The sequence below is a fragment of the Callorhinchus milii genome, unplaced genomic scaffold (genome assembly GCF_018977255.1).
Source record: "Callorhinchus milii isolate IMCB2004 unplaced genomic scaffold, IMCB_Cmil_1.0 Scaffold5, whole genome shotgun sequence".
Taxonomy (NCBI): Eukaryota; Metazoa; Chordata; class Chondrichthyes; order Chimaeriformes; family Callorhinchidae; genus Callorhinchus; species Callorhinchus milii.
Window position 1 is genome coordinate 44,815,717 of NW_024704746.1, and position 14,339 is coordinate 44,830,055.

A 14,339-nucleotide genomic window follows, 5' to 3' on the forward strand; every position below is an offset into this window, starting at 1 on the left:
AATATCAAAACCAAAATAAGAGTTCCATTTTGTATTCCACCTACACATGCGAATTTCCCTGCGATTGGAATGCATACTCTCTCCTTGAAGGACAGTCCCTGCTTACCTAATCTGGATAGTGTGAGGCATAGGTCGGAGAGAAGCAATGCTTGGAGAACCCAGAGTGCATGTTAGGGGTTTAACCTTCTGAAACTTTTGCCATTGAGTGCACTGTCTGGCAAGCTCCTTGCTGCTTGTCCAGCTAGGGCCACTCTACCTGTGAGGGCTTTGACTTGCAGGGAGAACATGAGTTGAGTGGGTAACATCCCTGCCTCAAGTGATCAGTTTACCCCTCCAAATACTGCAGACGAGCCAAGTTGCCTGATATGTCATGAGTAATGCCCTGGACCCACTCCAGACCAACCTGGCTCAATTCTGACAATCTGTTGCAGAGCATGTTTCCTTGGAGCCAGTTTAGCAGGTACCAGGAACTCCCTGTGCACTTCCTTGTGAACAGCACAGCTCAAAATGCTTGAGAGCACCTCAATCATGCCCACGGTTTACACACACATACCCACTGATTGATGGAGGTGTGGAGCTGCTTAATTCTATGTAAATCAATGTGTCCTGATCAACAATCCCAAGTAAAGTCGGTAATTTGCTTCATGGCTGTTTGTGGGACAATGATGCAGGCTCCATAACATTTGTTCTGCATTTGTAAATGAATGAGGAGAAAATGTGTTCAACAGTTTTTCATGAAAACCGTGCATTCTTGAATAACCATGATTGTTTGATCATTTACAATCGATTACCAAGAAATCACAGTCTGTTAAGTTATGTGTTTGACAAAAATAAACGTTTCTGTGATGCACAGCTCATTGCAACATTGTTTTTGCTTGGCTCTCGAACACAGGGTTACATAAAGAGTTTACTTTGCAGAATACTGGACATGTTAAACAACTGGCAAGTTATAAAACTGTTTGCGTGGAGTAATACAACAGCCCTTTTAAAAAATAAACAAATACCTGTAAAATGGATTCCAAAAGATGTTTTGTATTTGAATCCTAATTTTTGGCTGAAATGTGTCCACGGTGGCATGCTGCACATCAATGGGAGGAAATGTCCCCAGAAATACTTATCACAGAGGAACAATATGGAGCATTATAGACTGAGATCACAGAGACGTTGAAAGCCTAGATCATAACACTTACTGATGCATTCTACTTTTGGAGTGCAAGTTCCTGCAGGTTCCTACACTTCCTGCGGTTTCGTGTGATGTACGTTTTGGTCCCCACTTTTTTTAGTCAGTCATGTATGTGACCCATTCAGAAACCCACACCATGCTTAAACATGTAAACCAAACTACTGAGAGCACCACAGATGTATAGTTTCCATTTGTTTGGTATGGAGTATTCACTATGCACTCCTTCCAGAGAATTTAGGTGGAGGTTGTCAAAAGTTCTGGTTGTGGGGGCCAAGAATATACAACCGGATTTTAATCAGATGAAACAGCACAGCCCATTAGACTTTGGCATGTAAGATTATCAGGAACTGAGTGGCAAGAATCTCTGTCCTGAATGACTGATACGCTTCTCCATGTCAATGAGTCAGCCCTGGCTGGTCGATCATTCACAGTGCACAAGAAAACTCCAGACATGCTTTACTCCTAGATCCTACTCCTATATTGGATCAACTCAATTCTGATCTTCCATTATAAGGCATGACACCTTGAAGTCCAGTCAGAAACTTCACTTACTTCCCCTCACAACGGTCATCATTGGTCATTCCTTAATTAAGATATCCTGTTTGAAACTGTTCTGCTTAGATCTTATTTATAATTTATCTCACACCATCTTTTGGAGAGAAGAAAAATCTGAATCACAACTATATTTCTGGTTAGGCTTACACAGACTGCTGTATGTATTGAATCAAAAACAATATATGGCCTCAAAGTTAAAGACTTTTCAAAGGTTATTTTACCAGCTTGTTGCCCTGAAGCTAAATCTTGGTTGTCACTCTACTGACAGCAACTAATTACCAGACTATAAACATGGGCTTGTCACACCTTCATGGGGGTTCTGCTGCAAAGGTCAGCCAAAAATGGTCTTTGTGTAATACGAAGACAAAATCTATCATTATCGTTATCCTTCCTACAATAAAATAGCTTGCTGCCAGTGCACTGTAGAATTACTTTTGCTTCCAATTTTAGGCATGTATTCACTGAGACCCACAGTAGCACTGACGGTTTTCAATATTTACAAATTAATGTTTCCCATCCGCCTCATGCCATTTTATAATACGACAAGAATAACTTGCAGTTATATAGTGCCCTTCATGCAAGTAGCGTCAATCTCAGGAAATTAACCCACAAACACTTTATAAATTCGTTGAGAATGTGTTCATAGAGAGAGAGAGAAATGGGAGAAAGGAAAGAGAAAGCAATTTTACAGAGAAGTTGTTCCAGCCTAGCTTGTAGTTCTGATGTGGTATCTGCTTGTACAAATTGTAATAAACAAATCCTGTAGCATATTGGTTTGGAGCACTCGCCTCAAAAGCAAGAGGACCTGGGTCCGATTCCTGGGCAGAGCTAAACCTTAGGCAAGTTTCCTTATTCCACACGCCTTTGTTTACCTAGTAGTAAGTAAGAACCCGGTTGTTAAGTCAATTGGCGGATCGCTTTCCTGGGGGTAATAATCAGTTCACAAAAATTTTTTTACAATCTGGTCTCTCCATCCACGACTATTTCTTTGTCACTACTGTGTGCAATTGGCTGCAACGTTTTGTCCACAAAATATAGTCAATTCACTTTACTGTATATTCTGTGAAGCGTTTGAGACATCTCAAAGATGTGATAAGGCGCTATATCAAATGCAAGGATTATTATTGTTACTAGTCAAATTTAACTGATCACTACAATGGAGATTTATGTCACAGTTTAAACTAAATCTATTAAAGAATTACTATAGCACAAGTTTACCAGTTTGCTGAATGAAAAAGAACTCAAAACAACATTCAAGTCCATTTGTCTTACTCAATCGGTAACACTTTCAATTGCTTTTACAAAACTAACATGTTTTTTATTTTCCAGCGGGACCATTATTTCTGACCAAATGGCATACAGTGAAAAGCAGGAATTATCATGCCAGACACACTTTGGTATCACGTGAAGTACTCACTACTGAGTAGTGATCAGCTCATTTTAAAAGACAAAGCTTTTCTTAAATTTTGATTATGTTTTGAAGTAGATTTTTTGCAATTACTTTGATTTGCTTACTGTGAGTTTTCTCATTGTACAACAGCAGCAGAGCTGAGAAACAATGCAAAGTTGTGAGAGCGTGGAATGCACTGTGCTGGAAGGCCTTAAACAGTGAATTAATTAAGAGGTTTCAAGAGGGAGATAGGTAGATACTTGTCAAGTAAGGATTAGAAGGACATGGATAAAAAGTCAGGGAAATGCCATTAAAGGACAAAGGGGCTGCTATGGACTAATAAAATGGCACAGCAGGCCCGATGGGCTGAATGGCCTACATTTGCTCCTTTGTAACATTTTAGAGAGATAACAATGATTTTACCACTCAAAATGTTTCTTCGTCCCAATTAAAAATCTCAGGCGGCCCATAGGATATTGCTTAAATCAGCTCCTCCAGCACTGGACGAAAACCCCAAAATACTTAGGGAATTTAAAAGTCGGACAGCAGTCAGCTTTCTGCAGATTGAAGATACGTACTTTGCAAGTGAGAGACCTGAGTTCAATTCCAGGCAGGGCGAAACCTTGGGCAAGTTTCCTTACTCCACACAGAGCCTAATAATAATCCCTCCAAAACCAAAAACAATAATAAATTGGTCATTTTCAATCTACGACTGTTTGTGGGACATTGCTGTGCGCAATTGGCTGCCGCGTTCGCCCACAAATATACAGTCAATTCACTTTACAGTGTGTTCTGTGAAGCGCTTTGGGACATCCTCCCGACGTGAAAAGCGCTATATCAAATGCAAGGATTATTATTATTATACAAATAAAAGAAACGTATGATCTCTTTCCAGTGTTGTGTTCCTTTCACTTGCACAAACTGAAGGCGCCATTTGCTGATGCTTACTTACTATGGACATAAGCGTTAAAATGTAGTGTTGCAAATGCCGTCCATGATGCTGCACCATCTTGCTGTCAGCGGTGACCATCACCTCCACAATTCTTGGATACGACAAAAAGCGCTTTTGTCTTGTGTGCAGCTGTGCTCCACTTCCTAATGCGGAATCTTTAGTTGGAGGTTGCTCGGAGCTAATCGCACCATTTAAGGTATCTAGATGCTCATTAGTACTGCTAGCATTGTGCATCTTGAGAAGTCTTTTCTTCATATGAGGTGTTTGTTCTGCAGCAGAAACAAATATCAAATTAGAGGTTTTACCTTAAAATTGAAATATCAATGCTAAATAAAAGTGGTTGTTAGAACACTGGGATTTCAAAGAACCTTTTTTTTAATGCAATTACTTGACAAACCCTTCTCAAGAAAAGATATTTCTTTTTTCATTCAGGTTTTTGTATCCCCCAAGTAAAATTGATCATTCATTTCACAGCCATTTGCCGGTCATTGCTGTGCACAATTGTCGTATTCACCTACAAATACACAGTCACTCCGCTTCACCCACAGTAAATCCTGTTGGTGCTCTGAGCTATTCTCCCAAAGTTAAAGGTGGTGCTAACACCAAATTATTATTTGACATATGTAAGAAGGAATGCACTGGAATTTTTCGTCTTTTGATGAATTGTGGCCAGGTTATCATGGCTACATCTCTGTTTAATTGCCTTAATTACATATTATTATTGTGCAGTTCTGTAGCTCAGTGGTTAGAGCACTTGTTCCCAAGCAAAAGACCTGGGTTCTATTCCCGGCAGGGCGAAATGTTGGGCAAATTTCCTTACACGCCTCTGTTTACCTAACAGTTAGTAGGAACCCGGTTGTTAGTCGGTTGGTGGATAGCTTTTCCAGGGATAACAATCCCTCAAAAAAATACAATAATAATTTGGTCACTCAATCCAAGACTGTTTGTGGGACACTGCTGTCCGCAATTAGTTGCTGCGTTTCGCCCACAAATATACTGTCAAATCACTATACAGTATATTCTGCAAAGTGCTTTGAGACATCTAGAAGACGTGAAAAGCGCTATATCAACTGCAAGGATTATTATTATTGTACTCCATATTTATGCACATGATTATATAACTCATCAACAGATGCAGGGCTTCCTTAAATTTTCCAGTGGGGTGTCATGACAAGTTAAATGGGGCTTAAAATCCATAACCTTCTGTGTTGAGGTGTAAGAAATGTCAGTTGAAACAACTGACACCCACTATACTAAGGGCAAGGATCGGAGTCTTTTGGCAGAATTTTCCAGACAATTTAACATTCAGAATACAAAAGACAAATGCGCCATGCGATGTAACACCAATAAATTTAGCTGGCAAACTAGGGTGGGGGGGCGAAAATTGGAAGAAACAAGTCACAAAGATTGCAGTCCTCCAAGGAAATCCAGAACTAATTTTGCATGAAAATATGGCAAAAAAGTATGTTGTTGCACAAGATAAAGGAGCGCCACAGACTGGATGAGTCATGTGATTTATAGAATACAATGAGGAATAAGTCAAATGAGTAAAATTAACAACTTTCACCATTTTTCTAAAACTAACTTGCAATTCTTCAATCATAATAGTCTCTTTAGGCTATCTCTTAATTCATTGCTCTCTCTATTCCTGATGACTTTCGTTATTGTGAATTTTCTTTGGCACCTGTCCCCAAAATTATTATTCATGAAGACATTGGAGGAGTAGTCAAGGGGTTTCTTCTTTGCCAAAAATATATCAACTGTTTTTATCAAGCCACATTCTTTTGGCTAAAATACTGTGATGGAAATGAACAGGCATTGTTGTAAGCTCATAAACTAATCATACGCAACTCCTTTGCTTAATGGCAGCATTGAAAATTAAACTCAAAGCTTTTTGTTAAAAAAAACTTGCAAAGCACATGGTCAATATAAAAAATAAAAATGAAAGAACAAATAGAGAACAATTTGCCTTTCTTCCCATCCACTATTTCTAGTCTCAAGTACCATGCAGCTTTGCCAGCCAAAAAGGATGTGGGTGAGTGGTTCCTTGGTTCATATAAAGTGAAAAGTTATGAAAGAAAATAAATGCTTTTTTTAAACAAATTCATTTTCTGTAATAAACACAATTTTACAACAAACACAATTACTGTTTGGTGTGACTGCTATGTAATTACCTGCAGTCATATTTAAATAATCCAAAGAGATGTTGCTTTAAGATAATGAGCAGTCATAATAAACTCATTCATACAACATCTCATGGTGCTGAATGTCATTTATACAACTGAACAAGAGTAAACCAATGATTTAATTTCTGTTTATTCACCTGCCACTACCTAACAAACTCCCTTTTATTGATGTACATAAACCGGTTGATCCGTCATAAATTCAAGGTCAGAGCTTGGATTTTGGGAGGAGGGCATGACTTCAAGTAAAGTCAATATATTTAAACCTTCTCAAACAACTTTGCTACTAACTTAATTGTGTATGGCAAATGTTCTTTGTCAGCTATGAAATTGATTGGAGTACAAAAGCCTAACCGAGGCTGTGACACAATGGAAACTCATCAACTGTTGAGAAGAGAGGCTTTGAGATTAGGCATCTTGTCAAAATGCAAAGTCAAAATGTAAAAAGAACTGTTTGCCAATTTATCTGAAATTCAAGCCCTGGACAAGGTGAAGTGGGACAGACAATTAGTTTACGAGGGTTTAGAAAACAGCATATTTCTGTGTAACTCATCTATGACTACACAATGAGTTAAGAATTAATGAAATAGAATGAAGATATCACCATCAAAATAATAAGTAGAACAGCACTTCAATTTTGGCCTCTATGACTCTCATGAAACACTTATTTTAATTCTGACCTTATTGGTTCATAACTTTTTTCTTCACTTTGTTGTAACTTGTTTTACAATTTGATTATAGAATAACCCAGGAAACCAAAAACCCATTTAATTCATTTAAGAATGAAGGCGTTCTTCATTGTCTTGTTTTTCTCATTGACACAACATTACTGGGAGAACTGAAGCTCTGTTTTTGTACCGCCCAAGCTACTACAGCCACACTGCCTCTATTCTCGGATAAGTTAACTGATAATCCAGGATGGGGTCCAGAAACCAATCTCCTTAATTAAAGAAGAAATACAATTGAAGAAATGGGACTTGCTTGAAGTTAACTAAGATACTGGGATCTTACGGGCAGCAATTTTAATGAAAGTACATCATTTTGGTGTGAGCTTGGCTCAGGTATCAGCCTCCCTCAAATGGTCTTGTCTCTGAGAAGGTTATGGGCTCAGTCAAGTCTTTGAACTCAGTCTGGCACTCCAATGTAGTTCTGGAGGAGCACTATATTGTTGGAGAGTTGAGATGTTAAACTGATGTCCCATCTGCTTGTGCGGATGGACGTTAAAGATCCCACGGTAATATTTGTGAAGAGAAGGGAGTTGATCCTGGTGTCCTGGTCAACAATTGCCAGAAAATTTTGGTCAATAATTTCATATCTGTTTGTGGGGCTTTGGTATGCACAAATTGGAGCCATTTTTATTTACAAAATACATAGCCAATGCACTTTAGAGCAAATCCTGCAAAGCACCTTGAGACAACCTCCTGATGTGACAAGGCACTATATCAAATGCAAGAAAAGGCCTTTTATTTTTATTCTCTTGCTGACTTGCACGAGTTCCACTCTAAAACAAGCTCCAGTCCCGTGTGGGTTGGTATGACATACTTCGGGTGACAGTAATATATGAATTGTCTGAATTCACAGATTCAAAGTAGTTCAATTTGCAGACACCACATCAGGGGGAGAACTATAGAATCAGAAGAGGCAGTCAAGATCTCACAAGTTATATATATATTTATATATGGTCTTGCACATCAGGAGGATGTCCCAAAGCACATTCACAGTGCTGGATGCTGAGCTGGGGGTGGGAGCCGAGTGGGGAGATTAAAGATGACCGAAGTGATGTCAAGGTCCTACCTCACATCCGGTCCCTGACCTGGAACCCCTTCCTCCACCTCTGCCACATTGCCCGCCTCCAACCATACCTTAACCCAAGCGCAGCTAAAACATTTGTCCATGTGATCATCACCTCCTATCTTGACTGTGCATTTGTCACCTCCTGCCCTCCTCACTGGTCTCCCAGCTCCACTATCCACAAAATCCAGCTAATACAAAACTCCACTGCCCGCATATTCACCTGCACTAAACTCCGTAACCCCATCACACCAATTGTAGCCAAACTCCACTGACTCCCTATCGCCGAACAGATCGATTTCAAGATCTTCAAACTCGTTTTCAAATCCCTTCATGCCCTGGCACCTCCCTACCTCTCCGACTTGCTTACTCACCAACGCTTACAGCCACTAAGCCCCAAAACTCTGGAACACTCTTCCTCTATCCCACAGCCTTGACCCTCTTTCCCCATCTTCAAGGCGAGTCTGAAGAGCTTTCTCTTCGACCACGCCTATGGTTCCCTTCCCCTCCTCCCGGCTCGGCTTCGTGCTCTGCCACTGTCAAGTGCTCTGGGACACTACCCTGCATGAGGAATGCTATATAAATGCAAGTTGCTGTTATTCTTTCTGTTCCACTTCTGTTAGTCTAAAATCACTTTCAATCTGTACAGGATTTGAGGTATTATAAACACCAGTGCCTCCTTTTTGTAAAAATTTCAATGATTAGGTTCACTCAGGTTGTTTCTTTCAGTAATAACTCCTGCATTGACTGACTGATGCTATATTTCATGGAGGGAGCCTGTTTATCCAGCTCATTTACCCTGAAATAACTACATATTGTTATGGATTATGGTAAGACACTGTCATACAACTCTCTCACAGGTCTTTCTTAACTCTCTTGCTCTCATTTCTCTGATGAATTTTTTTAAGTTGCAGTCTGCTCTGTGACACAGCAGCAATACCAGGTTCCTAGCTGTTATTCCCCCACCCACTGATTCACTAATGTCGGTCATACCACTGTGAGGAATTGCTAAGTGGAGGCCAGGCAGGGAGTAGGAGAGCCAGTTGCAACAGTCCCGGCTGTTGTATACATTTGAGAAGCTGCAAAGCTGCAAGTGCAGAGGCCTGACAAGCAGTCTACTGTTCATCCTCTGAGAAATGTTATGCAAACAAATCTAATGAGTGGTGAGAGGATAGACAATTATAGCCATAAAATGGGAATACTGAAACTTGTTGCAAGTGAATTAGACTTGTGGAAGGTGATGTCACACTTCTGCTTATGGAGTGCCCTCAGTTTATGAAATTGCAAGTCAGAGTGGGATCCGAAACAGTGGCATAAAAAGGCGGCCTTGGTGCAAGAATTAGGGATGCCCCCTCCGATTCCCAAATTTTTAATTTTGCTCACTTTTACCATCTCCACACCCTCCAGCTCTCTCCCAAGCAAAGAGCATGTGTGATGTGGCAATATCGAAATGGGGAGACAGACAGCATAAATCGTTCTGCCGCCAATGGGTTATCCCCCATAATCTCATGGGCTCTGGCGAGGCCCTTGCACCATTCGTTACTTCACTGATCCTAATTCAGTGTTTCTTACACTTCACTTGCCCTAATTATCTAAGAGCTAAGTTCTTCAAGAAAGCTACTTAAACTACAGTTCTCAGACAGTCCAGCTGCTTCTACGTTTTCAATATGTTCAGCATCAGAAGACAAGGCCAGCCAATATTACTAAGGACTTGGGATCTGCCTTGAAAACGGTCGACCTGCACCGATCAAGTACAATCCCTGGTTGATGTATTCCAAACCCAAGTTCGGACGCCTGTTTCCCTAGCAACCATTGGCAGAACCAAGTGATTTCAGCAGGAAGTTATTTGTCTTGTTCACTCTGGCATGAACACTTCTTTAATTATTTTACTGAGTGTTGCTGCAAAATCAATGCAAACAGCTGCACAGAATTGTTGTAACAGTTACCAAAGTTTGACCCCATGTCATTCTGCTCTGCTCTGAATTTGCACTTGCAAAAGTGTTTGGTACACCGACCAAGTCCTTGAAGAACAGCTGCGTTGTTTCAGCTAGACAAAATTATTTTTCAAGGAAGACCTTCAGCAGCTATGCTAGTCTCCTTGATTTCAGTTTCCAGCAGTCTAATAGCAGGATCAAGCAGTGAGGTGGATTTGTGGCAAACACAGGAAGCGGCTGCGAGGAGGGAGGGCTCCAGCCTACACTGATCTGTCACTTAGCACCCTGGAGGAGGAGTCATCTTCACAGCGGTCACATCTATTTGCCAAGGCCCCTCGCATGAGGACCTGGATTAAGCAGCTGGTGCTGGGTAAACATGGTACGCGTCACAAGCTGTCCTGTAAATGTTCTCCCACCACGCTGAAGGCAGATGCCTGCCAGATAGCTAATCAGGAAGCTCTGAGGCTTGGAACGACAGCTGCTGGAAGGTGTTACCTGGATTCTGGGTTTGTGACACATGTTTGTACATCCAGCGCCTGGACTCCATATTGATTGGCCTGCAGAGAGGCAAGCAGCTGCTGCTTAAACTCCACACCTCTAACTAGTGGAACCATCGCTCAATTGGATGTGAGCCTGAGCTGCAGACAGGAAAATGGTGCCAATGATCTAACGCATTTCATGCTGAGATGTGTTGCCCATCAGGAAGCTTGTACCTACCATCCACCTAGTGAGGCCTCAAACCCGTGCTTGTCGGATGTTGAACGACCAACTAATGCCAATCCTCCTTGAGGGGAGGTAAGCAGGGTCACCTGAAAGTGGTCCCAGTTCAGCTCCAAGTTGACATGCCTGGCCAAACGAATGCCAGCCCTCTTTGGCGATCTCGATAGTCTGGCTCCAGAGCCAGCCGGGTCTGCAGTATTCCAAGGCACTGCCGATGGCAGCACAGCCAGGCTGGCTCATGAGCAAGATCTGGAAGGGCAGACCAGTCACTGGGGCAGGGAGTCATCCCACTCAGCTCTTGTTAACCCTGCAGCCAAAGCCCTAACGGGCAGGGTGGTCCTAGCTGGACAAGTAGCGGGAAAGCTTGCCAAACAGCAATATCAATGGCAATCTATGGCGATTTTAGCTGGTTCGACTTCAGTAGTACCCCAACACACACTCTGGGATCCCCAAGCCTTGGTTCTTCCCAACCTGCACCGAATACCTTCCGGATTTGGATAAGTAGGATGCATCCCTCCAGAGAGAGAGCGCGCATTCCATTCCGACAACCTATTTCTGGGATTTCCATGTGTAGGTGGGATGCATGGAAATCTTAGCTTGGTTTAGATACTCTTAAGATTGGTGATGGATTTCTGCATGTGTCAAGACACTGGCTGACCACAAAAAAAGCAGTCTAATACATACAAATAATATTGACAGCAACAACGAATATGTTTTACAAATGTTCAGTTTTGCCAAACACATTTCCTTTTGGTGATATAAAAATGTATGAAAAAGAGCAAGGCCAATTGTCGCAGGAAATTACAAATACAATTAATTACAAATAAAATTAATGATGAATTAATTAATGAACAAGTTAATTCTAAAATTCCAGCCGATTGTCACAGACCCAAACAAAGCTTTCAGAACTCCATTTCGATTGCATAAATCAATGCAGTTCACCTGGGCTGTTTGATTAAAATTGCACTTCAGCAGCTCGTAAAAGGAAACATACGCTATTCAAGCAAAGACAATTAAAGAAATCCTCTTTAAACGCCGGTAGCTATGGAATATTTCCAATGTGGCAACTAATCACTTCTGCTTGGCAGTCAACAGATTTGGATACTAAACCTCCAAAGCTGAAATTGCTCCACTGAGATGAAGCAGAATTCTACTGTTTCATATCAGTCTGATCTAACGCAACTTGTAGTTGGTTTCATATGAACGCGTGTCCTGTTTTGTTTTGTCTTAAGGAATGTGGCTGGGCATGCATATTGGAAGTAGAAATAAGAGGCACAGAATGGGGTAGAACTTGCTAAGTGAAAAGGTAAAGAAGATCTCGAGTTGTGTGTTGACTCGTTGCTCACCATGTCAAAACAGTGTAAGTCAAAAATAAGCAAGGCAAACAGGAATCTGGACTATATTTTTTTAATCTTGCCATGTAAATTAAGTGCACATCTCAACAAGTCATTCTCAGTGTATAGTACCTTGGTGACGCCTCACCTGGAGCACTGCATACAATTCTGGTTTCCACAAAATAAAATGGCTATTGCCTAGACCCTGAAGCCAATGCAAACAACAGAAATACAGATGATTGTCAGTGTGGGAGGAATGAGCTCATGGCAACAGTAGATAAACTGGGGCTCCTTCAGCCTTGAATAGACATTTCAGAGAGGATCTTGCAAAGTTGTAGGATTCTAAATAGTATTGAGAACATAAAGGCAGAACAGTACTTTCAGACATGCCATGGTAGCAGAAGAAGAGGGCACTGGTTTAAGGATGCAAATTATACTTTCATGGCAAACACCAAGAAGTATTTTTTTACACACAGAGCTAAAAATAAATACACTACACCCTGCAGTAAATCCTGTGAGGCGCTTGTGACATTTTAACACACTATAAGAACCATTTTCAGAACTCTGCAGTTCGTGTACTGTCCCGCACCAGACTTCGCGACCACACCACTCCCACCCTCGCTCGCCTCCACTGGCTTCCCATCCCCCAGAGGATCGAATTCAAGATCCTCATCCTCACCTACAAGGCCATTGACGGCCTTGCTCCCTCTTACCTCTCCGACCTACTATCCCCTTACTTACCTGCCCGTACCCTTCGTTCCTCTGGCTCCGGTCTCCTCCACATCCCCCGCCCCAACCGCCCTACCATCGGTGGCCGGGCCTTCAACCTCTCAGCCCCTAGGCTCTAGAACTCTTATCCCCCAGTGCCTTCGCCGCCTCCTCCCTTTCCTCATTCAAGGCCGATCTCAAGACCTTTCTCTTTGACCATGCCTTCAGCTCCCCTCTCAACTCTCTACCCCCTCCTCGCCCCCTCCCTTCCCTCCCCTCACCCTGACCATTTCCCCCCTCCTCGCTCCCTCCCTTCCCTCCCCTTACCCTGACCATTTCCCCCCTGCTCGGGTCCTGACCCAACTGTCCAGCGCCTTGGGACATCCTCCCAACGTGAAAGGAGCTCTATAAATGGAATTGTGTTGTTGTTGTATAAGGCACAATGTCAAATGCAAGAATTTCTAATTAACATCTGGAATGGAAGTGTGGATGAGACCAAGGAACAGAAATTCCACCTTGCTCCAGAGTTAAGACAATTTTCTTAACAACTAAGAATGTGCAAATTTAGGAAACTTCTTAAATTCAAAATTAAATTTGAAGTTTGCTTAACTACTACAACAAACTGACTCCCAAACTGAAACCAAATTTAAGAATTGGCCAAAATTTGCACATTCTGAAATATTAAGAAAATAATCTTTAGTCTAGAAATAGCACTTTTTTTATCCCAGGAAGCTGGACATATTTAAGAAAAAAACTTGATGTTGTAATGGGAGAATAGTAGTGTGGATTCTAGAGGATGAGATCCAATTGGCTGTGGGGCCTTTTTCATCTCAATCCCTCTTGTGTTAGAATCTCATTTTCTTATGCTCTTTTCTAACTGCACTCTCATTTTTAAATATCTGTGTTTTTGTATCCCCTACAACTTTCTTCATCAACATAATTAAGATTTTTTGCATTTAAGATACATTTCCTTAGGTAGTTTCCTTAGTCTGGCCTTGTTTTCTGTTCCTTACATTTACAAAAAAGTACCACGTTACTTTGTTTTTTGTGATGTCCTCCTGACCTGAAAGTCGCTATACAAATGTAATTTTGTTACTGTTTCTCTCAACTGTAAATTACATATCATCCGTGCGCCCATTCTAATATCACATGCCTTCCTCCTATTTTCTATTTCTTCCACCATGTTAGTTTCCCATATTCTCAATTTGGTATCATCTAAAATTGCCTATGTCTAAATCGTTAGTTTATCACGAATTTGAAAGCAACAGTTTGAAATTCATAATATTCAATAATCAGTTGGCAGACAAACAGATACTGCAACTCCATCCACTAACCATAACACTGGCTTATTCAATGTGATTTGATCCATGCTTGAAAATGTCGTTGACACAATCAAAGAGAAGCTTTCTTTGGCAAAAGCACTGGGACCTCTCTAGTCTTAAGACAGATTTTTCTTGTTTCATACCTAACCATAGCTATTTAAAACTCAGAATAAATAACATATATGCAATCCTCAACACAAGTCTGTGGCTTGAATACTCTTTCTTCAGCTGTCACCGAAAGACTATTATTAGGTTCAGGACAGATTA

General features: G+C 41.2%; 1 protein-coding gene across 1 annotated transcript in view; it reads right to left on the reverse strand.

The window, feature by feature from the left end:
- Positions 1-14,339, reverse strand: part of LOC103179428 (A disintegrin and metalloproteinase with thrombospondin motifs 20) — a 185,357-nt gene that overhangs the window by 135,964 nt on the left and 35,054 nt on the right. Inside the window, exon 4 of the mRNA XM_042334947.1 lies at positions 4,081-4,349. Coding sequence (XP_042190881.1) covers positions 4,081-4,349 — 269 coding nt within the window. The remainder of the gene's footprint in view (positions 1-4,080; positions 4,350-14,339) is intronic.